At 39.4% G+C, this 27,907-nt stretch overlaps 1 protein-coding gene, 1 long non-coding RNA gene and 1 other non-coding gene across 7 annotated transcripts in view; 2 read left to right on the top strand and 1 right to left on the bottom strand.

Moving 5' to 3' along the window:
* The first annotated feature begins 61 nt into the window (after window positions 1-61).
* Window positions 62-27,907, top strand: CCAR1 (cell division cycle and apoptosis regulator 1). 4 transcript variants are annotated; one of them, XM_067000175.1, is made up of 26 exons: window positions 62-166; window positions 347-464; window positions 6,837-7,009; window positions 7,582-7,626; window positions 8,286-8,312; window positions 9,286-9,479; window positions 9,992-10,106; window positions 10,191-10,383; window positions 11,546-11,678; window positions 12,000-12,161; window positions 12,620-12,845; window positions 14,119-14,232; window positions 15,103-15,269; window positions 15,963-16,173; window positions 16,976-17,059; window positions 17,702-17,887; window positions 19,566-19,757; window positions 20,337-20,570; window positions 20,920-21,031; window positions 21,300-21,341; window positions 22,745-22,827; window positions 23,941-24,087; window positions 24,466-24,586; window positions 25,229-25,414; window positions 25,782-25,987; window positions 26,997-27,907. In XM_067000175.1, exons 2-26 carry the CDS (start codon window positions 392-394, stop codon window positions 27,054-27,056), a joined length of 3,486 nt encoding a protein of 1,161 aa, XP_066856276.1. In that variant the 5' UTR covers window positions 62-166; window positions 347-391; the 3' UTR covers window positions 27,057-27,907. The 4 variants fall into 4 exon arrangements, with proteins under 4 accessions (XP_066856276.1, XP_066856275.1, XP_066856277.1 ...); XM_067000174.1 differs by having other exon boundaries at window positions 8,280-8,312; XM_067000176.1 differs by lacking the exon at window positions 8,286-8,312.
* On the top strand, window positions 14,889-14,951 carry LOC125183444 (small nucleolar RNA SNORD98). The gene has a single exon (XR_007165452.1). It is a non-coding gene; the product is annotated as a small nucleolar RNA SNORD98 (small nucleolar RNA).
* LOC136791209 (uncharacterized) overlaps window positions 19,710-27,907 on the bottom strand; it is a 33,481-nt gene continuing 25,283 nt past the window's right edge. Inside the window, exons 3-4 of one of the 2 annotated variants that reach the window (XR_010832690.1) lie at window positions 22,892-22,942; window positions 19,710-19,841 (exon numbers count right to left, since the gene is read on the bottom strand). This is a non-coding gene — a long non-coding RNA (uncharacterized lncRNA). Of the gene's footprint in view, window positions 19,842-22,365; window positions 22,503-22,891; window positions 22,943-27,907 lie in introns of those variants that run through there. The other variant, XR_010832689.1, reaches the window with a different exon arrangement.

The raw sequence follows: 27,907 nt of genomic DNA, 5'->3' as shown, positions 1-27,907 counted from the left end.
CGCCCCCCCTACCCCCACCCAGCCCCGCGCGTGCGCGCTGCTCAGCCGGCCGGGCGCGGGCCGTGACGGCAGCAGCGCGCGCCGCCGGCGGGGCCGGGGGGCGCGTGCGCAGTGGGGGCGGGCGGGAGGCGGCGAGGGCCGGGCGTGATGGCGGCGGGGCGGGCAGGTACCGGCGGGGGGAGCGGGGAGCCCCGGGGGGGGGGGGGAGGGGAGGAAGGGGAGGGGGAGGAGGAAGAGGGAACGGGGGGGAGGGAGGGGGCTCGGCGGCCCCGGGGGCTTTCGTGGCGCTCTGTGGGGCGGCCCGGCGGCGTGCGCGCCCCCGGCTGCAGCCCGTTTGCCCCGGCAGGTCGCAGGAGGTAGGCGGTGCCCGTGCCGTGCCGTGCCGGCCGCCATGGCGCAGTTCGGCGGACAGAAGAACCCCCCCTGGGCGACGCAGTTCACGGCCACGGCGGTGTCGCAGCCAGGTCAGTGCCGCCGGCCCGGCCCGGCCCGGCCCCCCCGCGGGGCCCCCTCACGGCGCGGGGGGCGGCGGCGAGCGGCGTGCCCAGGTACCGGCCCCCGGGTGCGTGCAGCCGGCCGCGTGCAGCGGCACGGAGCACAGAACCGCGGCCCTCAGGGCTGCCCCGCGGCCGTCGCCAGGGCAGCCCCAGTCGGTGCGGGCAGAATAACTTGCCTTGGTTCACGCACAGCACGCGCTCGTGCGGCGAGGGGCTCTGAAATGTACTGCCTGCCCGGGGAGGGGTGCGTGTGCACGTACCCACCTCTGTAACGCTGACTTAGAATTAGAGATCCCTGTGACCAAAGGCATCGCCCTGCTGCTGGCAGAGGGTGCCTCTCCACGTACCCGAGAACTCTTACTTGGCTGCAGCTTCGTGTTTTTAAAAATCTAGCCGGCCGCGTTTTATTGTTTTGCATTGTTTTATAGCGTTGGAGGTTTAGAGCCAGAAACGTGAGGCTTGCTGTGTGCCGAATTTTGGTGCTTCCTTTTCCAGTCCTGGCCTGCCTTTTTCTCCTTTTGTGTGCGAAATGTTGCCTAAATGTTGTAGGGTGTCTGAAGTGGAAGGGCTTAAAAAAAAAAAAAAGCTGCAGTGCTTTGAGGAGTTAAGATAGAGTTGCCTGGGTTTTGCGCAGTTGTCCTCTGAATCTTTCTCTAGTTTGACAGAGAGTTGCTGTCACATGTCTTTTGTCAGAGGTTTTACTTTCTGTGCGCCTAGCAGGAGTTGGGAATGCCTGCCATGCTTTGGAGGTGCGTGTCTGGGCAAACAAACAGACATCTTTCTCCTGACTCGGTTTTCCTTCCCTAACTTACTCATCTCCTGTTTGTCCTTTGGGCACAGATCCAGTCTGAGGGCATATGCCCAGGGACCTGTCTCCTCCCCACCCCCGGCATTTCCCAAAACTCAGCCCCGACGTGCCTTTGCCTTCTCTTCACCCACATTCACTCCCAGGTTACCTCCCCACAGCTCTCTGCCTAAACCATTGCTGTACCACCGTGCGGTTTTCCCCGTTTCTCTGAGTAGCTCACGCTTCCCTCATCCTAGCGGTACCATTCTCCTTCTGTAAGAAGTTGCTAAACAGCGGGTGAGGATGGCACAAACCAATTTTGCTTGGTTCTGCTGCCTGACTTGGTGGCAGCATGGGGCAGCCACGGGATGGATGGCAGCCCCTGGGCTGGGGCACTCTCATCAGGCTGGCACACCACAAGTGGTGGCACACGAGTGGTCTGAGGACTGCAGCAGGCCCCGGTGTGGGGGGAAGGCTGCAAAAAACCTGCTGGAGGGGAGGAGCTGGCAGCCATCTTAGACCTCGCTGAGCAAGGACCAGAAGAGAGCCCTGGAAGAGAGGTGGATGGGGTGGGGGCGCTAGAAGCACGCCCCAAAGTCTGACCCCTGCTCCTATTCCTCCAGCTCTGCCTTTGGTTAGCCTACTTCTCAGCCTCCTTAAATTAAGCCAAGTGCAAAACTTAATTGGGATAGGACTAGTTGGCATCAGTAGAGAGATGTTTCACCTACTCAATGAGGACAGTGTCTCCAGGGATTCTTAGCTGCTCATCTATTCTGGCACCTGACGTGAACATAAGAGCTGTTAAAGACACCACTTCTGCACTTTTGCCTTCTTCCTGCAGTATTTACACCATTTTTCCTGTTCCTAGTGACCATCTTCCCACTGCAGTATCTTCTCTCCAGTATCACTTGAAAGCATTTAGCTTCTTACATCCTTCTCAGCAGCCTCTGTCAGGCCCTGGGATTCTGCCGCCCAGCTCCTGTCGTAGTACCCATGTACACACTTGGTTCCCTGCTTTCTTTATCGGTGAGCTGGCTTACGCTAGGGAGCACAGGAAACCTCTTTGGAAAACATGTGGTGTGCTGAGAGCTGAAGAACTTGAGTTCCAGCTGAGCAGTCCTCCCTCACGCAGCTTTCACCAGGAAGGTATGACTGTCCTGCCGGGTTGCTTGCCTGACGGGGAGAGAAGCTGTCGGTGTTGAGGCATGCTGACCGCGTAGGACTTCTCACCTGTGGCTGAGCTCGAGAAGTTGTGCAGACTGTAAATTTACCCTTGTATATCTCAGTGTTCGTAATCAGATTAAAAGATATACCAAATTGTGATATATTTTCAGAGGATTGACAAAAGTTGTTAAATGTATTTATGCATGCCAGCTGTTTTATCTCTTCCTTCTCCAAAGCATCAAGGTACTTATGTATGGGGGAAAGATCTTGATTTTCATAGCACAAGCAACGTGTTATGTAGCTTTTTCCTAAACTGTAGTCAAAAGTGGTGACTGTTATGTTAAAGCCCTATTTGATCACTGCAGAGAGATAATTTCAGGATGTTTTTTAACCATATTGCTGACTTAAATGCTGTCTTGGCCATTCCTGGTGAAGTCACTGTATGAGTTAAGGTTTTTTAATTAAGGTGCCTTACTCTAAGGTAGTTGTGGAGTTACGTGCCATGTAGTGAAGGGTTCCTGGGATTGTTTCGGGGCTGCTTACTAATTACTGTCTGTGCCTCTGGTAGTAGAAGAGAAACAGGTAATTCCAGGTTCCAGCAAATACCTGTGTATGAAGAGAGACTCCTACTTGCATTATAGCAAAATTGTTTCTGTAGTCCTCGTCTCACGGTTTTGTGCATCACATGACTGAAAAAAGAATGAGGTCCCTGTTACGCTCGTTAAGCATAGTTCAAGTATAAATTATACCTACTGCAGAAATTTGAGCGTTAGAACATTAAAAAAAATAAAATTCCTAGATAGCACAGACTGCTTCTTTAAGTGCACTTTATCCTTTTGGCTTGGCTTGATGATGTGCAGATTCCTCAAATGCCTGCGCAGGGAAATACCTTGCTGTCCTCTCAGCATGTGTTGTGTTCGTAGCACAGTGCTTAGCGTGTGCCCTCTTCAAGACTGAGATTTCTGCTTGCAGTGTGAAACCTGTTTTCATGGAGCTGTAGTTAAGGGGAAGTCCTAGCTGTGCTGCGCTGTGTTATGGCTGATGAGCACTGTCGTCTTTGCCATATCCAGACCTAATTGCATTACAGTGGAGAACAGTGCAGCTGATGAAAACAAAAGTCCCTCCAGCTCAGCTATGCTCTTATTGTTGCTGGTGGCCCCTAGGAGATGACTGAGAAATGTGTAAGGGGAAGACAAGCCTGCAGTGCATCTGGGAACCACTAAGAAATAGCAGCTGATGCACAGTTTGCTGGCGTGCTCTAAATAGATGTCTTGTGGTGAATACACTGAGACTAGTTTCTATTGTGTGCCAGTTGAGGGATTTTTTTTTTGGAGCAGGTTGTATGGAGTTTATATTGCAAGGGTGTTAAGCTTGAAGAAAAAAACTAAGTCAATTTCTGTGAATTTTGAGAGGCATCCAAAGTCCTGGATAGGACTTTGGATTATTGTAATTGTTTACAATTACATCTCCTTTTTTCAATTACAATCTCCTTTATTGTAATACATAAATATGTATTAATCACCTCTGGAATTCAGAAGCAGCAAAAGGAACTGTTAAATATTATCATTTTTTTATTATTTGTCTGCTGCAACAGAAATTTCTGTGACCTAGAAGGATGCTTGAGCTGCAGCCTAGGACTCCAGCCTATATCCGAGCCCTTTCAGACTGACGCGTGGTATTTGGTGCAGGTTGTTTAGGCTGCCTTTGAAGGGGGGTATCTCCATCGTTGTACTGCGTGGTAAATTCTAAGAAGCTATTGTTGCTGTAGATGTGTGCTGCCAGTAATAATAATAGTAATAACTGGCAGTCAGGTGTCAGCTCCCCACTCGGTAAGCTTTTGGCTCTGTGACTGTGCTCTCCCCTCACCCTGTGGTAGTTTTTTGTTTTTTGTTTTGTACTCTAGTAGTAATGCAACCACAATTGCCTATTTGATCCATTTGATCAGAGCCTGCTTGAACAAGGTGAGTACGTAGGGATGAAAGGCAGTCAGATTAAACTCCTGGAATACTTCATAGCAAATTAGTAGGGAAAAGATGCATCTTTGCGAAACTTGTTACTATATATGTTGGTCCGTAAGGGAATCTCAGCAGTCTTTTCTTCTTGCCCATTGTTAGTAAGCTGATCCACAGCCTTGTAGGTGACACGGTACCTAGTTGATACTGAGTGCTCATAAAGTGGCAGTAGTGGTAGAAAATATGGTTTTTTCTTAGTGGAGAAAATGGGATAAGAGCCTTAGGGTGGGCTGGCAATTGCATAAAGGGAGGATTATTGGTTATGCTGGAAGGGAAATTGTCAGGATAGAAACCAAAGAGGAGAGTAACCCAAGATCTGGGTGTGGGAGTGAGCATGTTAGTATTTTTGTGGATATTCTGGTACAAAAAGTAGGAGAGGGCTCATGAAACTTGCTTGATGACACTGCTTGCCAATTTCATCCCTCTGTGCTGGGGTAGAATAGAACATGAGGCTGAGTGACAGCAACTAGCATAGTCAAACAGATTTAAAGGTAATAGCATTAAGTGAACTTGTGGAATTCGCTAATAGGAATTTCTGTTCAGCATCAAGAGCTAAGAGGAAAGACTAATGCATTTGTTATTTGCCTTGAATGAGCCAGCAAAGTAATGCAGCCAGGAAAAGTGAAAGCTGTCCCAGGATACAGCAGCAAAGCATTTAGATTAGATTTCAAGTTCTGTGTGAGGCGTGTTATGTAAGGCACTGTTGAGGTTCCAGGTGAGTGTGCTGCTGGATGGTCAGAAATTCATCTTCAGATTGGAACTGGTGGTGGGAGAAGCAGTGGGCGAGAGGATCAAGGCGATGGAGGGCCTGTCACGGGAGAAGCCTCAGATTTGGCTTGCTTGGCTTCTAAAAACAAAGTGAATGTTGGAATTTTCCAGGGGAAAAAGTCTCACGTAACACTGGAAATACTGTAATACTGCTGTACCGTAGAATGCTTGATTTCACTATTAAAATAGTATGACTTCCTGGAATACGACAGGATTTGACCCAGATCATAGCAATGGTCGTTATTTTCACAGTTGCTTACAGAGTTCTTGCAGTTTTCATTCCAAACTGTAAGATGATCAGTGCCATCAACTTGTTTAGTTCTAAAGATCTTCACTCTGCTGCAAAGAGCAGTGTGGTGGCGGGGATTACCTCATTCAGAACGTGTTGGTTACAGTTTGTGTATTTTATGGTGATGTTCACTGAGAAGAAAGCTATCTTACTGCATCCATGGGTCAGGGGGTGGCAGTTTCGTTTAGGATCAGGAAGAATAGTGTGGAGCACAAACTCCACAGGAAGATTACAGTAAATCTGTTCTTAATTTCGTTGTGTGTCTTTAATAACTTTGGAAAAGAAAGGAACCCTGTTCAACTTGAGTGTTCTTCAGTTCTGAAGGTGGCTGGCTGGCCTGTTTTTGCTGGCAACATGCTTCTGCGCCAAGTTTCTTTTTAGTTTCATTTGAACATGTGAAGTAGACTGATAGCCTGATGAAGTGATACTTGATCGTGCAGCTGCAAATAACTTACTTGAAAGCCCCCTGCCAAAGATGGAGCAGGTTTCCAGATAGGTTTGCAGTTCTTTACTGAGACTTACATTGTGTAGTGTTTTCTGTCCCTCAGAGTTTCTTAAGTAAGGCTTAATCATTCTTTGTTCAGAAGTACCACATGCATAAGAGGCAAACCATGTGGATAGCTGGTGCCCATGATATGCTTAGTCTTCTGCAGTGAATTGAAAGGTGATGTGACAATAAAATACATTATTTTTTCTTTCCAGACAGTCTGGACTTGTGCAGCATAAAGCCTTCCTAGTAAGAGCTGGAGACAGCTTGACTTGGTCCCTTTATATGTGCAGACTAATTAAACTCCCAGTTGTTACGAGGCTGTTCCTCCTTTACGAGCACCCACATCTACAAAACACAGCTCACTCCGGGACAAAGACAGTACTGAGTGAAACTAAGCCATGTGCCTTTCCAGAGCAGCACACATTCCATAGGCCTCAGTTTCATAGCTGCTGCTAGAGTGAAGGCTGCTCAGAGTGAAATGATTGATTTACAGAACAGAGCAGGGATCTTCATCAGGCTCATCCAAAACCTGAAATATGCACACTGCATCTTTTCTTGAATGTATGTGTTGGGAGACAGGGAAGGCAGTTACTGGAGCTTTAAACTCCTATGCAACTTGAGAGAAGGAAATATGTCTCTGCCTCTGCTGTGGTGTACTATTTCTAAAATTGGAAAAGAAGCTGGTGAGGTGGGATCCTTTATCTTGAATTTTTCAATTGGATTTATCTACTTCAGGAGTGAAGCATCACATACTGCATCCCGGATAACTGGGAGAAAGTTCCTCTGTTTAAAGCTGCTCTTCGTGCTTACGTGTGTGTTCTTGTTTCAGCTGCTCTTGGCGTGCAGCAGCCGTCGCTGCTTGGAGCCTCTCCTACAATATACACCCAGCAGACGGCCCTGGCAGCAGCAGGCCTCACTACCCAGACCCCGACCAACTATCAGCTGACTCAGACAGCTGCCTTACAGCAGCAAGCTGCGGCTGCAGCAGCTGCATTACAGCAGGTAACAAAAAGGAGCGTTTGCTCTTGTCTTTAGGAACTTTCAAAATATAAAACAGTGGCCCTATAAAGCAAAAGTATCTAAGAGAAAAGCAAGTGGGCAATACTCACTGTTGTTTTATAAACATGTTTAAAAAAACAGTGGGATTGTAGGCCTACAGCTCTCGTCAGCTGTATTAATCAGTGAAGGTGTGGGAATTATGGTTATGGAGTTGCTATGGAAAGCCTTTGGGGAAAAAGGAGTTCTGCTGCACCTAAGGTGACTATCTCAAGTTCCAAGTATCTCCAGTCACCATATGTAATGTGATAGCATTGCATGATTTCATGCTGTGCCCTAGATACTATATGTGTCAGGCATAACAAAATCTGTTCTAGCAAGGAAGAGTGCTTCAGAGTCCAGTCTAAAGAGGAATATTTGGTGTAAAAGTAGTACATATTGATACTATTTGTTATGTTTTGTATTGTTAAATGTGGATACTTTTTATCTAAAACATGCTTAGCAGCTAACTTGTATTTGGTGTTTTGGGGGCAATAATGCTTTCTGTTTATGAGATATTTTGCTTTTATCTGTTTCAGCAATATTCACAACCTCAGCAGACTCTCTATAGTGTACAGCAACAGGTTTGTCTGATTCTTAATGCGTACATCACAATTTTAAAAATACTGTTGGTTATGTGCCTTGTAGGATTTGTCTACAAAATCATCTTTACATGGGAAGTTGTTAAACTAATATTTTTTTGTAGTGAAAGAGAGCTTGAAGTTTACAAACTTGGAGAGATGTATCCAGAATGGAAGCCTGTCTACCTTCATGCAAAAAAGAAATCAAAAATCTATATGCTATTCTATGTGTACACAATTCCTTCTAAACTTTGCTCTAATCAGGGCCGTGTATTTTAACTGCTGGAAAGATGCTGTCCAAAAAAAGTTCCCTTTTACATATTTTACGGTCTTTGAATTTACAGGATTTTGAGAAAGGACATGGAAATTAGAGGCATAAGCTTCTCCAGCTGCCAAAACTTTTTTTGATATTCCTATTAACTTTTAGTTGCAAGAAAACAGCATTTCTGCTTACTGAATAAATCTAGATTACACAATCTTGAAATTAAACAAATGAGCACAACTTTATAGATATGCAAACCACTGAAATGACCAAACCCCAAAGGACTATTAACTGACTCACATTAAACAAAAAAACTCTTACTTGTAAAGAGGAGGTAAAATTGTACAATTTCCTTAACCATATAAAATTAATTTATAACTTTATTTATTTTAAGTTGCAGCAACCTCAGCAGACCATTTTAACGCAGGTTAGTTTGGTTTTATTGTTTGGTCTTCATCCCCAAACACAGATAATGCAAGAGGGCAAATTTGTGACTTCTTGAGCTTTTTAATCTGTAAAAAGAACTAATATGAATGGACGATTTATTGGTACAGGTTTATTTTATCCAGATGTTAAAATATGCTTAGCCTTGGTTTCAAAAACTGAATGACAACCACTTTTCCTTAATCTTGAAGGAAATGTGTGTTGAGCGCTTTTTTTTTGGTTTGAACTTCAAGTGTTCAGTTGTTTTGCAGTAAGTAACAAGAAAAATCTCCTTTAAAAAGGAATTTAACTTTCTGCTAACACTACTGCAATACTGATATGTAGAGGTTGAAAAAGAATCTCGCTGAGCTTGACAAGCTTAAAACACGAAACCACTCAACACACTGCAAGCTGCTCTCGTACTGTTCACTTACAAAAACATGCTTTGAAAAGAATTGAGGTAAAAATAGCTGACTTAATTTCACTATTTTACTGTGTAAAGCTTATATTTTGCCTCCTTATTCTGATTTAATAAGAAGGCAAGCACATGAAATGGAGTTAGAGAAGGGTTCTTGTTAGCCTCAACCCTTACTAACTCATTTAACAGTACAGTTGGGATACAAGTGGAGAAATCTCTAAGCTTTTTCCTAGCAGAGTTGGGAATTTATCTCCTCTTCAGCCCACTGTATCAGTTACCTGTAAACAATAAGGAAGTCTTAATTTTTTTCTAGAAAATGTGCATATGTGGGGAAAAGGGACTTTTTTTAAAAAAAGAAAAGGATAGAAAAAGCCAATCTTCATTCAAAATAGCAAAGAAAGATCACCTTTTAGAAAAAGCAAACTCCCACATTCTGACTCCATTCAGAATAATTGCTTTAGAGACATTATCAACTCCTCTCTACACGGGTAAAAGATCTGTTCCTTGCAGGCATGTCAGCTGGTTATAAGATTTATAGTTTGTTTTATTTTGCTTACAGCCAGCTGTTGCGCTACCTACCAGTCTTAGCCTATCTACTCCTCAACCAGCAGCCCAGATAACAGTTTCTTATCCAGCACCCCGCTCAAGTCAGCAGCAAACGCAGCCACAAAAGCAGCGTGTCTTCACTGGGGTGGTTACTAAACTACATGATACCTTTGGTTTTGTGGATGAAGATGTCTTTTTTCAACTTAGGTAAGGTGTAAATAGTTGTCTGCAGATGTGTTCTGTGATTTCCTCCCTAGAGAAAAGGTTTAGATTGCTGCATTATAATTCTGTGACTCCACTGGTAGTTCCTGCAGTTACATTTTCTCTGTCAACACTGAAAATCAGATGGTGGTTAAGTTAGTAGATGTGAGTTCCTTCTGTGGAATTTTGAATTTTCTTAATGCAAAACCCAAAGTTAAGAGATGTGGAAGGTAGTAAGCTCCTTGTAATACGAAATTGCAGAATTTATGGGTGATTAAATGGATGTATTTTGCTACCTGCCTATCTTACCTCAATATTGTTTAGGGAACTTCTGTGTTAGGGCCAAAGACAGGTATTAAATTCCTTTGCATTCCAAACCGAAGGTAGATGCTCTTCCTATAAGCTTTTTTAGTGAATTTTGTTTACTTTCCCACAAGTTTAAACATAGCTTGCAAATGCAAAAATAGCTTCTGTAGCTAAATAAAGCTCTCTCAATGCATTTTTTGTAATGTTTGCAGTGCTGTTAAAGGAAAAACACCTCAGGTGGGTGACAGAGTTTTGGTAGAAGCTACTTACAATCCTAATATGCCATTCAAATGGAACGCACAGAGGATCCAGACGCTTCCAAATCAGGTATATGGAGTTTACCCGGTCTTGCTTGTACTGACTACTTCTGGTTTAAGCTCGTTCACAACTCTTTTTCTTTTCTGCTGTTAGAACCAGACACAGGCTCAGCCGTTACTCAAGACACCGCCGGCAGTTCTTCAGCCTATTGCGCAGCAGACAGCATTCGGTGTTCAGGCCCAGCCGCAGCCACAGTCCTTGTTGCAAGCACAGATATCGGCAGCTTCAATCACACCTTTGCTTCAAACACAGCCTCAGCCATTGCTGCAGCAGCCACAGCAGAAAGGTGCTCCTTCAGTGTACTAAGTCCTTTTTGTGCCTAGTCTGACTGAATTAACAGGTGAGGTAGTGAGGAAAGGATCCTGTAGAAGGGCAGGGTCATTATTTTTCAGTTTTAGCGTGCATCTTTTCTGCAGATATATGCAAGGCCCGTTGCCTGCACTAGCTCAAGAATCACCTGGTTAGTGGTGTTCCTGTGGACTCTTGTCATTCCTATTAGGATTTCATAATCTGGAAGTAAATTCAACGTAGTTTTTATTTGGATGCTTTTACAGACAATTTGCAGAGCTGAAAGAAATAATTGCAGTGTAGCTCTTCATAATTTGGAATGTTCAACAAAATTAGGTTTTGCATAGTGGTGTTCTTAAAACCGTTATTTCTGTATTTGTTTTTGTTTTATTTAGTCAGCCGAGTCGACATTTGCAAGAATAAATATTGGTGAATGTAACAAATCTGAAACAAAGGCTGTTGTCATGTCAATTGAACTTTGGATGGCTGACAAATCAGTAATAGATTTGATAACAATAAGACGCAGTTAAGGCATTGTCTTCTCACCCACAATAAAAGCAAGGCGAGAAGATAACCTAAGCAGAACTGTTTTGGATAAATGCTTATTACAATCTAATTTAGTCCTAGGTGTTCATCAGTCTTTGGCAATGTTTGCCGTGTTTACGAACAGTCATTTAAGTGTGTGCTGTCTTGAGACAGCAGAAATATGTTTTGGGGAATTAGTGCAGCAGGATAATAAGAGTAATTTTTACAAGAAGCTAATTATTTTACCTGTGAATAGAATCAAGAAGAAATTTTACATTTTATTTCTGTGAGCATGTAGCATATATATATATCTTAAAACCTTTACTTTTCCAAAAGAGGGTTTTGTTGTTTACTAAGGTAACTTCTATGTGCTTAGATTTGGGTCATCATCCATGTGAAAAAGATGCTTTCAAACCAATTTCAGTTTTTAATATCGTTGAGTCTCAGTTTGTATCAGTGAAGAAGAGCGTAGGTCTCTTGTTTCTTGGGGAGGACATTAATAATAGACTTACTTACTCAAATTATTTTAGAAAATGTACACAAGGGAAACCAGCTGTAAAGAAGCAGTGTTTTTGGTGACTGAGAGTAGGCAATTGCCCCCTGTTATGTGTTGATGCCGTATGTTTTTGTTTCAGGTGGTTTGTTACAGCCCCCTGTTCGTCTAGTCTCACAGCCTCAACCAGCTCGAAGACTAGACCCCCCATCCAGGTTTTCTGGGAGGAATGACAGAGGAGGAGACCCTATGCCGAATCGAAAAGATGACAGGAGGTACGCTGTTGAGAACAGGTCTTTGTAGAATGCTTTGATTATAATCTAGTCTAACAGAGCTGAGCTTCTTGCACCGGACTGAGTCAGTGATACGCACAAGTGTTTTTACCATTAGATGTCAGTGAAAAGTTCTTTTTTGTCTGAAATGAGAGAATTGTATTATCTGTCTCTCTTGTAAAGAATATTGAAACAAACGGTGAGGAATTTCTCCTTTCTGTTCTGCGAGCCATCTCTGAAAAGTCTAGCTTCTGTTGTACTAGAAAGCTTTATGTGTTAGCAGCATACAAAAATATTTATATCTTGTCCACATATTTTTTTAAGTCGTGAAAGAGAACGAGAGAGACGTAGGTCTCGGGAAAGATCACCCCAGAGAAAGCGCTCCAGAGAGAGATCGCCTCGACGAGAGAGGGAGAGGTCACCTCGAAGACCGCGACGTGTTGTTCCTCGTTACACAGTTCAGTTTTCCAAGTTTTCATTGGACTGGTATGTTTATAGAACCAATTTTTTACTTAAAGATCTCACTTTAATAGCAGGCACGAACTACTGTGAGCAGTGTTAGCACACATGTGTTTAGTGAATGTTAAATGATGATCATAACTTTAAAGGAAGTTCAACTATGTAATGGCTGAGAACCTTGTATATGAAACTTTCTAGGCTCTGTTGGTTTTGTGTGCTACTGCAAAATGTGTTTATAGCCCTGTTTAATAAATATTCCCTGATTTGTAGACACCTTAATTAGAAGAATGTTAAGTAGTTACGTGTTTGTAATCCTTAATACATGACCTTTTAAATATGTTACTCTGAATTCATACACACATGTACACACACGTACACACTGTTAAATATACAGTAGATGTTTCCAATGAATGTATCTCTTAATGATGTGCTTTTTTTTAATCGTTTTTATTGCTGCATCTTTCAAATAATGTTGTTTATTTCAGTCGTAGCTGTGATATGATGGAGCTGAGGAGGCGTTACCAGAACTTGTATATCCCAAGTGATTTCTTTGATGCTCAGTTTACATGGGTGGATGCTTTCCCTATGTCTAGACCATTTCAGCTGGGAAACTACTGTAATTTCTACGTAATGCATAGAGAAGTAGATCCTATAGATAAAAACGCTGCTGTCCTTGATCCACCTGATGCTGATCATCTGTACAGCGCAAAGGTTTGTATAGTTTCCAGTGTTACAACTCTTCATTAGATTTTTTTGCCAATAGAGTAAAAGGTTGAGTATAACTGAACTGATTTTTTTTGCAATGATCTGAGCAAAATACAGTATTTTAATCCTTTGTGTAAAGAGCAGGTAGGTAGAGCTCGGTAGAATCATGATGGAAATTCAGTTTTTCCTGTTACTAGAGCTGTCCTATGTCTTGTTTTTACTGAGATTTATTTTCCATTCTCTGCACCCAGGAAAGAAAGACATCTCCCACAGGATCTCTGAATGTATTTCTTAGGCAATTCACTCTGAACAGTTACTGGAGTCTTGTTTTTCTTTATGGATCCTTTCTGGGCAGTTGGTGCTTTTCCACTTAGTGATGCTTTCTTTCTTACTCCTTTCAGATTCATTTTAGTCTTTACCATTTGATGGAAAGTAGATTGAGCAGGATTATAGGAATCTCAAAAAACGTTGCACAGGGAGCCATAATGACATGTAAAGGACCTTAGGGTCAAAAAGAATCTTCCTAAAACCCTTCTGTGTGTTAGCTCTTCCATTAAAATAGGTCTGAGATTTCTAAGTCAATCTGTTCTAGAAGTGTTTAATGTTAAAGATAAATTTAGAAACAAAACTGCCTTTAACCCTTGTATTTTTGGAAGAGTTACTTTACTGTCTATAAAAAGTCTGAAGCCTCGGCTCAAGTATCAGATGTACTGTGGTTGTTTTTTTTTCATTCTACTGATGCAGAGCAAGAACTCTGTTTCAGAAAGTTGATCTTTAAAATATATTCAGTACCTTAAGAAATAGCATCCAGTTTCATAATATTAAGCTGTTTAGATTATAAAGTAAGCTTGTTAGATTTGGCAGGGCCAATGGGATGTTAAGAAGATGCAGATGAGTGTCGGCCGGCTCTCTTGTGATTGTGACAAAATGGAAGAAGTCAGTTACGGGAACCAGAAATGTACTCAGTGTGCTTCTTGGCTATTTGGTACATAGCGGTAACATGCGAAGCAGAGTAGCAATTCTGCATGTTGCTTTTATATGCTTTCAGTTGGTTTGTCTTTTTGTAAGATCGCACATTGCATGCATATCAAATGGTGAGGGAGTGAAGTGTCTCCTTGGCAGACACTTTAAGCCTCAGTTCTGCAATTTCCTTTTAGCTTATTCTCATTTTTTTGTGACATTAAGAGAAGTATTGGTATGTATGTGTTTGCAAGTTGTGGTCATTGTTTACCAGTTATACTGGGAGGCCTTCACAAGACTCATCTCATTTACACACCAGGTGATGTTGATGGCTAGTCCTAGCATGGAGGATCTCTACCACAAGTCGTGTGCTCTGGCTGAAGATCCCCAAGAACTTCGTGATGGATTTCAGCATCCTGCTAGACTTGTAAAGGTAAATATGCTTCACTGCCAGATACTCTTGGCAATGAAGGTTGGTTATAGAGCTTTCAAATATTTGTTGGTAAGGGAAGAGTTTGAAGGCAGCTAAGCGATGGCTTCAGTTTTACTCTTCAGAGATCTAGTTTTTCACTTCTTCAATTTAATGGAGCTTTATCTTCATTGCTTTCATATTTACTGCTTTCTTCCGCTTACTCAAACTATAGATATTCGGAGAAACCTATTTATTTAATTAACTGTTAGTCTCTTTTTTACAAGCACTTAAAACTTTTTAAGGGTTCAGCTGTGACGAGAATACAAATGAAGCAACAGTTAAGTAACTATTGTATCGAAATTGAACAGTTGTTAAGTTGAACAACCTGTAAGTGCTGTGGTGTTTCAAGACAACACATTTGTTCTTTTTCAATTAAACTCCATCATCTTAAAGCCAATGGGAGTGCATGAATTTATAGATATAATGCTGTTGCGGTCTTATCTTTTGTAGCTGTCCTTTGTCACTTTTAAGCAGGAATATCTACAAAGCTGTTTATTGGAATTAAGATGCCATTTAAAATAGTATGTGTTTATCTTCTGTGTTAGAAGGCTTTTAATTGCGAAGGAACAAGCCTCTACCAATAAAGAAACTTGATGGAAAGTCTTGCAAACAAGAATGAGTGATGATGTTTTAACCTATTCCATTTCTGAAATACTCTGTGGAAAAAAATAACTGAACTCTTTCTTGACTGACTTTCATTTTCAGATTTCAAAATAACGTGACAATTTGCTCACGGATTTCAGTGTGTGTGCTATGAAATATTCTTTACACTTTGGGAAGATGACTTTTTGCCCCTAGCAGGGGAACATTCAGAAGACTCTTTTTGTCTAGTTTTTAGTGGGTATGAAAGGCAAAGATGAAGCTATGGCTATTGGAGGACACTGGTCCCCATCACTGGATGGACCTGATCCAGAAAAGGACCCTTCTGTGCTGATAAAGACGGCTATTCGTTGTTGCAAGGCTCTTACAGGGATTGACTTAAGTGTGTGCACACAATGGTAAGTACTGTACTGCAACGTAAAGTACACCATAGAAGTACTTTTCTATTATGAAAAATTAAGAAGAGAAACATCTTTTTCTTTGTCAGTGCTGTTGGTAGCACAGGTAAACTACTCAAAGGATGTTCTGTTTTCATAGTAAGCTCGATTGGTGCCAACTGTGCTGAATAATGCATTAAGGACTAATTAAAGATTCTGGACTTATTTTGGTGTTATGCTGTAATTTTTAATGAATGTGTGTTGAATATATTTCTCATTTCGTGCATAGCTGGAGAAGATCGTCAAGAGAACTTCATTTCATTGTTCTTTCGTTATAAATTAGCTGTTGGTTATATAGCCATATTTTCTCTTGATGAGTTTTTGTCCTGTATTAACACTTAGAGCAATTTTACTAGCATCAGAAAAGTCTATTGTAAGCTAAATTTGAAGTGCTTCAGTGCCTCCTAGTTGCGCATTAAACCTTTGTGCGCTAAGTAATGTAAAATGGGATTTTGGTAGTCTTTTTCCTTTGCAATTGTGATACGTTTTTACAAATGTGCCGAAAGAGAAAATATGGCTTCCATAATTTTTTTCTTTAGATAAACTTCAAGGTCTTGCAGCAAAATTTCTTTACTTGATGTGCTACAAGTGATCTAGGCTCTTTAAAATGTATTGTAGAATTTTTTTTCCAACATGCTTCTTCCCTTGCGACAGGTACCGTTTTGCAGAGATTCGCTACCATCGCCCTGAGGAGACCCACAAGGGGCGTACAGTTCCAGCTCATGTGGAGACAGTGGTTTTATTTTTCCCGGATGTTTGGCATTGCCTTCCCACCCGCTCAGAGTGGGAAACCCTCTCCCGAGGATACAAGCAGCAGCTGGTCGAGAAGCTTCAGGGTGAACGCAAGGAGGCTGATGGAGAACAGGCACTGAACGCTAATCCCTTTTTCTATTTCTGCTTCTCACAGGCACAGGAACACAGGCACAAAATGCACATCACATACTACACAACATACATACATAGGAGGAACATAACTGGTAACAATGACTGGTAAACCAGCTTTCAGCAGTGTAGTGAATGTTGTTTTTTATTTTTATTTCAGCTAGTTTACTAACTTTAAATGCGTATGCGGATATCACAAATGGAATAAAATTGTGCTTATGATGCGCAGAAAATTTTTTACCGTAGAAATAGTTGCTGGAATCTGGGACCAGTTGTTGAGTGAGATGCAGTTTATGAATAGCTGTCTTTAAACATTTTGCCATTTTCTAAAATTTCTAAATTCTCTCTTGTGGCCAGTTGTAATTGCGATATTTGAAATTGAACGAACACTAGTCTGAAACATCTGAATTTCAGGCCATGTGGCTGATCAACATCTTGGAATAAGGGAAAGTCTGACTGAACAAAGAGTAACTTGGGGGATTTAAAATCCGGGGGAAGATCACACACTGTGGTTAATGGAGACCAGCAGTGTCTTTGTAACCCCGATATTCTTTGTGGTGTTGCTTTTCACCCTTTTGTGTTCCACAGATCTGGCTTGTATTGGCTGAGTGGCACTGATCATTTAAAAAGTGGTAGAATGTGTGTGTGAACTTGTCTAAACAATAACTTTAGGAGAAGACTGTCTGAAACAGTTGTGACCTTGCACAGATCAGCAACAGAATTTTAAAAATGACTAAAATGCTTTCAAGCTTTCTGAATGATAATTTTTAAATTTCATTTGTCAGGATGAAGAGGAAAAGGATGATGGAGAAGCTAAAGAGATCTCTACGCCTACACACTGGTCTAAACTGGATCCCAAAACAATGAAGGTAATACATTTTTAAACTTGTTTCCATCATACGTTTTCTTTTTTAAAGCAGGACCTGAAATACAGCTGTCTTTCCCTTAACTGAGGGGAAAAAAATAGTAGTGTTTTATATTCCTTGTTGATTTTGTAGATATTATGTATGACATCACAGTATGAGAATGTGACTTATGATTTTAATAGCTGAATAGAGATAATTAAAACTATTTTGAACTTTTGAACTTTGTACAATTAAAGTGTATCACATATGATACTGTTTAACTGGAAAATGAAAGTTCTGTGGTAATCTGGTCATATCTACTTATATTAAAAATGTGGGGTCTAAAATACTTTAATGTTAGTTTAAAAAAGTAATAATGGTACAAAAAATGTAATAAAAAGTTTCCACAAAAGAAATAATAGCCTTATACTGCCAAATCTTTTCCCTGCGTCTATGAAGTCTCTCAAAAGAGAGTTCTTTGGGGAGAACATGACTTTAAATGTAGTGTGTTTTATACTAGTAAATACTAGCGTAATACAGTACAGCTTCAAAAAATGCAGTTGAGTTTCCAGTGATCTTTCTTTAATTTTTACTTCACCTTTTCTGCTAATCATATGTTTTGCAATGTCGCTGGTTGATATAACTTACAGAGCTTTTATTTACCAGGTAAATGACCTTCGCAAAGAATTAGAAAGTCGAACCCTTAGCTCTAAAGGACTGAAATCTCAGTTGATAGCTCGACTGACAAAGCAGCTGAAAGTAGAGGAACAAAAAGAAGAGCAAAAGGAGCTAGAGAAGTCTGAGAAAGAAGAGGAAGAGGAGGAGGATAGGAAATCTGAAGATGACAAAGAGGTTAGATTTTGGACATGCTTGGTTTAAGTCTTATTAAATGTACATAAATACATAAATAATTATATATAAAATTTTGTTTAAATAAATATTTAAGTTTAAAAAGTAGAGGATGGTGCCTTGCTGAGATTTTGTAGTTCTCAGATGACTACTGGGAACTCCTGCTGTAACTTGAACTACTGAATTGGAATGAAATCTTGGCAAGCTTGAATTCCTGTATCAGCAAAGTCAGCTGAAATGTGCAACTCTGTTAAGGGTGTTTGAATTAATGTTGGACCTTAAGTGTAAGGAAAAAAAAAAAGCCAACCTCCCCAGCAAAAATATGCTCATTTGTGAACAGGTGAGCGCATTTAACAAGATCTTAACTTGTTAAACTTATATGAAAAGCCAACACAACTAAGCAGCTACTTTTATTGAAGTGCAAGCCTTAAAGGATTTGTGTCGCAATGTTTGTTTTGATCTGTAAATGTTTTGGTATCTCAAACAGTCTGATTTCTTCACATGGCTAATGTTTTGCTTGGATTCTTGTTTTTCTGTATAATGAAACCTTACTTTTTACATTTGGATAAAATTCTTGTACATGCAGGTTTCCCAGTTTTGCAGTTGATAGTTTCAGTACTATTTGGTCTGGTCTGATATTTCATGAGGGTGAACAAGATCTGTGCAATAACACCACAGCCCAACAACAGAAAAGGGGCATAAATGTAACAAAACATTCTCTCCATACTTGCTTTTAAACCTGCCTTTTTGTGTATTCCTACCTGCAAACCAGTATGGGATAATTTGAAGTTTTAATTTTGTCTGTGTAAACATTTTGTTTATTGGTGCAGCAGGGGCCATGTGCTTGCTAATTATTTCAGCTGCTGCCTTCTCACATAGCTTGGAGGAAGAAGACTGTCTTGGAGTTCCTTGCCAAATCTATCTTTTAAGATTAGGAGCAGGCAGGTTTGATCGTGTTTGCTTTTCAGAAAGCTTAATCTCTGCTGTGACTTTGATATTCATAGGAATTTAATATTCCTGTCTTGGCAATTAATAAGCTGCTTAGTATTTTACCTTTTTTTTTTTAACATCACCACTCCCCATTTTTTAAAAAAAAACTGTATCAGTTGTATCTATAGATTGCATGTCTTCTAACCAAAATTTCTGGGTGAGTAGTTACCTGTCAGTTGTTGAAGCAGTATTGGATATCTTTGGGATGATGATGGTAGAAACCGTGACTGTTCCTATGTAAGAAATAAACTACAGTAGGACTTCCCCGTACAGCTCTAAAAACACCCAGACAAACAAAATTCGTGTCCAGAGCATTGACTCCTTTACTAGCTTGTATACCATTTCTTGAAGTGAACTAGTTGGATTCCTTCCAATGTTAAGTAAACATGCTGCAGTTAGCACCATGAAATTGTTGGAAGATGCTCGTTGCTGTGTAGTTAAACACTGTATGCCTTGCTTTGTGTTGCTCAGGTTTCCAGTCTTCACTCTTACATGAGTGTTGGCAATGGATGCATTATGCATTCTGTAAATTCTGGTCTAATTTCTGTCACCTTCATTGCATTATGCAGCCTTAGGCTTTTCTTCACTTCCTACAAAGCAGTGAGTCCTAAAAACTAACTTATAGGCTGAAACTCTTGAATATTTTGAAACTTTGGAATACGCTGCATGTTGTTTTGTTTTGCCTATTTAGGAAGAGGAAAGAAAACGTCAAGAAGAAATGGAACGTCAGCGGCGGGAGAGACGATACATCTTGCCTGATGAACCAGCCATCATTGTGCATCCTAACTGGGCAGCAAAGAGTGGGAAGTTTGACTGTAGCATCATGTCGCTTAGCGTTCTTCTGGACTACAGATTAGAGGATAATAAAGAACATTCCTTTGAGGTAATTTAGCCGTGCTGTCATGTTAAAGCTACTTTTTAGTGAGCTTTCTGCATTGAAACATTGCGTTGAAGAAAAAGCTAATGCCTAGCAAGTGAATAGAAACGTTTATAGTTAGTAAAGTTAGTCATTCTTGTTTCTTTTTAATTCTATGCTAACTGCAGTATTCTTAAATTCTGCAAGTTATGATAGCATGACACAAGAAAACTTAATGTAAAATAGGTTAATTTCTTTGTGCAATATCTAGAAAAAGTAGTCCAGTATTTGGTACAGGGTTTTCAAAAGCAATGTAGTCACTGTGTGATATCTAGAAGAAATGCGTATATTTTCAGCTGAATTTATAACTTACACAGCTAGTGCAGGTCCTAAACTACTGTAGTACAGGAAAGAAGAATGTATAAAGTTCTTTAAAGTTTGCAAATTCAAAACAAATGTTAAGAAGTGTAACACTGCGTAAAGCTAACACGGTGAAAGCTTGGTAAGGTAACACCTGATGGCTTCTTTTAGTCATAAGTGTACAAATTCTTAATATGCATTTTGAAACTCATTTTCAGTTCTCTTTTTATTCTTTTTTATGTGCAGGTTTCATTGTTTGCAGAACTCTTCAATGAAATGCTTCAGAGGGATTTTGGTGTCAGAATTTACAAAGCACTGGTTTCTCTCCCAGAGAGGGAGGACAAAAAAGACAAAAAAGGCAAAAAAGATGAACGAAAAGAGAAAAAGGAAGAAAAAGAGGAAGAAAATGATGAACCAAAACCTAAGAGGAGAAAATCTGGAGACGATAAAGATAAAAAAGAAGATAGAGACGAAAAGAAGGTCTGTAGCTAACTTATATATCAGCTAGTGTTTCTATCATAATCAGTCATGTAAAAATTTGACTGGTGTATTTGAGTATTATATTAAAAAAAAAAAAAAACCTTCCCCAATTCATCTTTATCACTTAGTTTTGTGTGTGTGTGTTTTTATGTGACTAAGTATCATAGTGGCATCCCTGCCCATGGCAGGCGGGTGGAACTAGATGATCTTTAAGGTCACTTCCAACCCAGACCATTCTGTGATCCTATGAAATGTAAGCATACTGAAATTTTGAGTGAGTGCTAGTGTGATGTTTTTACTTTCCTGTTTTTTTAGTTCTGAATGGACTAATTTTTAGGAATTTTTACAGAGGGAAGATAAAAGGAAAGATGATTGTAAAGATGAAGAAGAGACAGAAGATGACAATAACCAAGAAGAATATGATCCAATGGAGGCAGAAGATGCTGAAGATGAGGATGAAGGTATCTTGAATTAGGAATTTTGTGGCTTCCAGATAAACTTTTTTATTGCCACTGCATATACCAGCTTCTTTCAAGCTGGAAGAGGCACTGGAACTAGAAAATCTAAAATTGCATTATTACACTAATTTTATTTCAGTAATTCTGACCAGATCTACTTAAAATGTAAGTGTCTTTCTGCTAGGCGTTTTATTAACATCATCTATATATAAACTGTAGCTGCGGTACTCAAAGTAAGGCATGCATATAGAAGTGGTTTTATTTTTTTCAGAATGCAGACCACTCGCAACTCCCATTGAAGTCAGTAGGAGATGTGAGTATTCGGCACCTCTGAAAAACCAAGCCACTTTTAAGTGCCTAACTTTTCCTATTCATCAGTTCTAAAATGTCATCCTGTTCTTGTTAGGCTGCAATGTAGTATGGGATTCTTTACCTGATGCTCTAAGGAGTTGATTTCTGTTTGGGTGGAGTTCTGTTTGCCTGAGTAAGTGGGGAAAGGGACTATTAACTTTCCTGTCTGCTAGGAGCAGCAGTAGTCTTTCCTGGCTCAGAGATTTGGGAAGGTGTAAGGCAGCTGGACACTCTTTGGTTTGTACTTTTGTGGAGTTTTGTCCTCTTAGGTAGAGTTTTTGCTAGAGATGTAGTTCTGAACTTGCAGTCCCAGCACTTCCTAAGAAGTGTTTTCAGTTGTATTTTTGTCAGAGTACTGCACCAGCCTTAAAAAACTTGGTGCTAATCTCTTATTTCCAAAATGACCCTTAACTGCTCATAACCTGACCCTGGAGAGTGTGCCCTGGACTTCTCTGTTCTGTAAAGTGCTTCCGCTTCCCATAATCTGTCCTTGTGCCATTCCCAGTCAGGGTTGGTGAGAACAATCTAACGTACCATGGAGGTACAGGAGAAACCTTGTGGTTCTCAGAAATGTGTTGGCAAAATTAGATAAATGTTGTGATACGTAGGTTTTTTTTCAAAGCTTTCCTCACAAGAAAGGTGAGCGGTTTCTTAAAGCTGAATTTGGCACGTGATTCTGTGACCAAAAACTTGTACATAAGGTACAGAGCTGCATGCCATATGTCCCTGCAGTTGTCGTGTTCCTCTTTCTCCTTTTTATCTTTAGGTTTACTGTACTGTCTACCTTTAAAGAAAAAAAAGTGCAGTTTGTGCTTCATATCTAACAAGTGATATGAACCATAACTTTGATCTAAAGTAGAGGATCATATACACCACTAATATCTCACTCACACATGAGTATAAACACTGGGTTTTAATTATACAGTTGGTACAGTTTTTATAATGTATTGTAAAATACTTGAGAGTAAACAGTACTGCTTTTGGTAGGAATAACCATAGCTGAATGCAGACTCTGCCAAGCCTAATTAGCAAGAATTGTGGTAATTTCTGACACACAACTTAAATAGATGTTGTTGGCGCAACTTATTTTGGCCTCGTTAGTGTTTCTTTCAGGTCTTCCATCCTGTGTGTGAGGTAAATAAGAATTTACAGGATAAAATTGACAAACGTCTTATGTTAAAAACAGATCAGAGAAACAACAAATTTAACAGGACTCATATAATTGTCATTTGTTCTTTCTTTTTGAGGGAAATATTTTCAGGTGTTAGGGGGCTTATGTGAACTTCTTAATGAACATGTATATTTGAGATAATGTTTATCAAATCATTTGTTGTGGGTGTGTTAAATTTTGTTTGTGTCTTATAGACCGGGATGAAGAGGAAATGAACAAACGGGAGGACAGAAGAGAGGGAAATAGGCATTGCAAAGAGAGGTCGTCTAAAGATAAAGTAATTAATACCTTTCTTAACAACTACGTAGAGCCTTGTTAGAGATGTCTTAATGAAAGCTTACCTTTGTTTTCACTGTAAGACCGATTTGCACTCCTTGTTTCCTTCAGCACTTCTAGAGTGAAACATTATGCATATATAAAAGGGAACATGTGTCAGCTTTGGGTTAGGTGCATACAAGCTACCGTTATTTTCATTTTAAAGATTGCTGAGTGAAATCTCTTGGAAAAACTTTCTTATACCAATCTGATACTGATTTGTCTGAAAAGTCTGAAGACTAATGCTGTATGCAGACCTAAGAGCCGGATGATTATTTTATCTATGGCTTTCAGCTGCTGCATTCATAAATAACAAAAACAGAAGCTTAGCTTGATTAATAAAAACTGGCTTTTAAATTGTAAAGCCTGGAATCATTATGTAATTTTTTTTACATTTCCCTGCAGGAAAATGGATGCCATCATTAGCTGTGTTTCTACATCTCCCTGCAGGAAAATGGATGCTTTATATGTCATGAGACCAATAGCTAGCCTTCATAGTTCAGATTAAGGAACAGCATAGGTTAGATTTGTTGTGCTTGAATTTTCTTTATAAATGCTAGGATAAAACAAGTGTCTGATTCTCTTTTTTTTTTTTTTCAAGGAATATTAGGAGAGGTAGGAACAGAAATAATGGAAAACACTGCAGAACTGCTTTAGCTGTGAGAGCTGGATGCTCATTCATTATATCTTTATGGAGATTTTGTTTTGAAAACAGCTGTTCGATAAAATATTTGAGGAAAGAAGGGATTTTTCCTATTACACTTGTTTATTTAGCTTATTTTTCAAACTTTTGGACATTAGCTTGAACAAAAAGAAACTGTGTCTACCAGGTGTTACTGTGCATAGTGCTGCAAATCTTCTACATAATTGAAAGATTATTTGTCCTAAATAGCTTGCTAATGTTATATCCGAGTTCAATAGGTAAATGCTAGCTGTATTAGTGGCTTTACTGAAAGGGATGATAAAATGAACAGAAGAAAACATTGGTTAACTGAAAAGTTTACTTTTTTTTTTGTAGAGGAAGAGAAGGTGGTATTTTTAACTTCCTAATGACCCCATAATTAATTTTCTGTAGGAGAAGGACAAAACACAAATGGTAACTGTTAATAGGGACCTTCTGATGGCCTTCGTTTATTTCGATCAAAGTCATTGTGGATACCTTCTGGAGAAGGACATGGAGGAGATACTGTACACTCTTGGACTACACCTATCACGTGCTCAGGTTTTGTATTTATTCATTATTTCAGGAATGCTATAGAGGGGAGAAATGTAGTTCAGCTTCTAAAGGCTACTGCTTATATACTTTATCTCTGGTTTTTATGTAGCCATTTTGTATTTACAAGGAAATACTAATTTGATACTTTGTAAGCTGTTTTGGAATGAAAAAGTAAAAATTTGTGGCTTTTTAACATGCCCATATTGCACATGTAGCTTTTGTCTCGTTTATTTTTTTCTTTTTTTATTTTAATCCCCAGTATGTTAAAAACCAAAAATCGATGCAAGTTCTTTCAGTAAGTTTTTAAAGTTAAAACATTCTTGTTTAGGTAGTATAATTTCTGTGTTTAAGTAATACAGTACTTTGTCTGTGGTTGCGTTTTAGGTCAAGAAGCTCCTTAATAAAGTAGTACTTAGAGAATCCTGCTTTTACAGAAGACTAACAGATACTTCTAAAGATGAGGAAAACCAAGAAGAATCGGAAGAACTACAGGAAGATATGTTAGGTAGTATTTTTTTGTATAGCACAAACTTTGCGCAGAAACAGTTCTCTGGAATGATATAAGAGCCCCGAGATGTTTGCTTTCTCACAGTAACAAGTTCAGATCTGCAGAGAACCTGCCAATTTTGAAAAGTAAATCTTGGACAGTTCATAACTTTCAGTATTTCTGGCTTCCAAACCTTGTTGCTTTTACAGGATGAATCTTAGTATCTTGGAACAGGAAGGAGGAGGTTAATGTTAACACTTCTTGTTCACAGCAGCTCTGCAGTCGGGAGTATCAGTGCTGCAGGTAGTAGAACGGGGTGTGATTTTTTTGAATACAAATGACTGCAGAAAAGAAGAATAAAGCAATGTCATGAAACAACATGAGCTTTTGGGGGGGCTGTGATTGGGGTAAGGAGGGAGAAGAGAATTGAGGAATAGACAAGCCAAACTGAATCTAAACTTTATTTTTTCCTTACATATGAAGAGGCCGTATTATGATCATAATTCTGTCATGTTAAAGGTGTGGCTTTTGAATTAGTATGAGGTGTTGCTTTTAAACTAATGTAATTAATGTAAATGTAATTTTTAACATTAGTCACTGGAACTGTAGGCAACTGAAAATGTTAATGATTATTTATTAATACTACTTAATCTAATTTAGGAAACAGATTACTGTTGCCATCACCTACAATAAAGCAAGAATCAAAAGCTATAGAAGAGAACGTTGGCCTTATTGTATACAATGGCGCTATGGTGGATGTTGGGAGCCTCTTACAGAAGCTGGAGAAGAGTGAAAGAGTGCGGGCAGAGATAGAACAAAAGCTTCAGTTACTAGAAGAAAAAACAGGTGTGACATTGCTTTGAAGGTGATATTTACGTGGATGCAAGATGCTAAGACTTTTTTAGTAGATAAACTAATTTGTGATCTAGATTGCTTAGATGGTCGCATGCTATAAACTTAATTTTCTACTTCCCATACCCTTTGAACCTGCACACCAACAGTAGTTGAAATACCATTGTCACCATGCTGAAATCCTCTGACTTCTCATTCAACTTGAATGTAAGACTCTCAAATGTAGTTAGAGTATTATCAAATGGTAATGCAATGCAGTCTTTAATCTTCTTTCAAAATTAATAGTTAGGTGTTGGAATGTAATGGAAGATTAGGATGCAAAGTACAAGGTGTTAGAAGTGACTGACTTTTTTTCTTTAAGATGAGGATGAGAAGACCATACTGCATCTGGAGAATTCTAACAAAAGTCTGTCTACGGAGCTCAAAGAAGTCAAAAAGGACCTTGGTCAACTGCAAGAGAACTTGAAAATCTCAGATGATAAAAATTTGCAATTTGAGGGTCAGCTGAATAAGACAATCAAAAATTTAGCTACTGTTATGGATGAAATACAGAGTGTTCTTAAACAGGTTAGATGTTTATTTTGTAATGCTTTCCTGTCCTGATCTTGTCCATCCCCATTTGTCCAAATACACTATTCTGTTTGATCAGTTATTAATTTTTCAAAGCAGAATATAGGTATTTCAATTTATCAGGAGTATTCTAGTAAAATGAGTTTTAAGCAACCTGTCTAGTGCTCCAGAGCATCCCCATCCCTGTATGGAAAGATACTTGCATGTTCCCTGGGAATGCTGGGGGAATCCTGAGTAGGTGGAGGTTATGAAGGCTACTCAGTGGCAAACTGGTACTATCAGGGTGCCTTGCTGCTTCCTTTGTCTACATGTATTTTGAAAAGGCGATATAACATCTACAAAAGCTCAAGCACACATACAAAGAAGTATGCCAAATGTTTGTGACCTTTTCTCTTGTGTGATACAAGTGATAAATTGCTGTAGCTTATTAAACTGGCAATAACTTGCAGCCATCTAACTGCCATCCATATCATTAAACAGTCCTGCATTTATTCCACTGTGTTGTAGACCTACTAATCCCTGGGAGCTGGATAATTCTGTTTCCACACTTAAATAGCCATAGTTAAATATCCTTGTTCATTCTGTCTAGTTCTTTAGAACTGAAAATAGAACTGAAAATGTCTTCTGTGCCCAGTGCTTTCAGACATCTTTGACCGATATCAGTATTTTATGTTAGAGCTGTTACATGTTACCATAATTTAATGGATTTTGCAGAAACTGTTTTCATTTGCTTTTTAAAAAGGAAAAAAAAAAAGCCTAGAGTATAAAGTGAGGCTTCTGGGGACGGTTTTGTGCTTCTTTTTACAATTGTTTGTCACATTTAATTTCTACTCCATCAGTTTTTCAGGAAGATGTTGGAATTGGTTTAACTAAACTGAGTAAGATACTAGTTCCTATGGTATTAAAAATTAAAGCTAAGCAGTATTTTTGTCTTGCAGTACTTTATAGTTCACATGAGAAATAAAATTTCCAGCACTCACAGTCTTCTCCCTCTTTTTCTTTAAAGGATATTGTGAAAAGCGAAGATAGAGATCAGAAATCCAAAGAAAATGGAGCGAACGTATGATAAAACTGCTGCTGTTTAGAAGAACGGTGTTACATAATGTAATATAAATCATGATACCAGAGTGTATGGGAAGTGATGCATGTTTGATTTTAGTAGTATAAATATCTTAGTTCCAAAAGATGTATAAAGTTTTATGAATGTGAATGTCTGCTTCTGAAGATTGCTTGTAATTCTTAGCATTCAATTTGAGACACTCCTCGAGTGAAAATAATTTTGCGTTGCAAAATGTTTTAGGATGAACTTTGTTACAGTTTTAACCCTAATAAAGTTCATCAACGTAATGAACAGTAGCAAGTATTTAATTACCAAATGTTTTTCATTAAAGTTTAGTGAAATCAAAATTTTCATTATTTATAGAATTGCCATTTTTAGGTTTTTATTTTTATTTCTGTCTAATTAGTCTTTTTAAATTCAAATATAAATCACAAAATAGCATGCTGCTTAATTTTGCAAGTAAAGATTTTTTTAAAAGCTTCTCGGATTTTTTTTTACTTGTCACAACTTTCTTTTCCCTTCCAACTGTAATTTTCCAAAAGCTGCTTGTAATAAAGCTTCCTGAGATACAGTAGTTCAGAGTTGCATATGAGTTAAGAAAGCAATAGAAACCTACCACAATACTGGTAGAGTTGTGAGATTTATATGAAAATATATGGGCCTGTTTTAAATGTATGTCATTTGTGTTTCCTTAATTGTTCTTATCTTTGGATTAATATATATGCTCCTTTTTAACAAGTGCAGTGTATTAATATGTATGGTTGGATACCAGGCCAGTAGATGTCAGAATAATGCCTTACATGGACAAAATGCTACCATTGTAAGTCACCTTTAATTAAATTTGGACTTCTTTCCTA

This window comes from Anser cygnoides, chromosome 7, assembly GCF_040182565.1.
Source record: "Anser cygnoides isolate HZ-2024a breed goose chromosome 7, Taihu_goose_T2T_genome, whole genome shotgun sequence".
NCBI classification, from domain to species: Eukaryota; Metazoa; Chordata; class Aves; order Anseriformes; family Anatidae; genus Anser; species Anser cygnoides.
Note: the sequence above shows the minus strand (reverse complement) of the source record. Positions and strands in the feature narration are given on the sequence as shown.

Coding starts and splice junctions, on each gene's coding strand:
- CCAR1 (XM_067000174.1), top strand. CDS start 392: ATGGCGCAGTTCGGCGGACAGAAGAACCCCCCCTGGGCGACGCAGTTC. Junction 17,060..17,701: donor TGGATCCCAAAACAATGAAG/GTAATACATTTT, acceptor TTTATTTACCAG/GTAAATGACCTTCGCAAAGA. Junction 21,342..22,744: donor CATTGAAGTCAGTAGGAGAT/GTGAGTATTCGG, acceptor TGTGTCTTATAG/ACCGGGATGAAGAGGAAATG.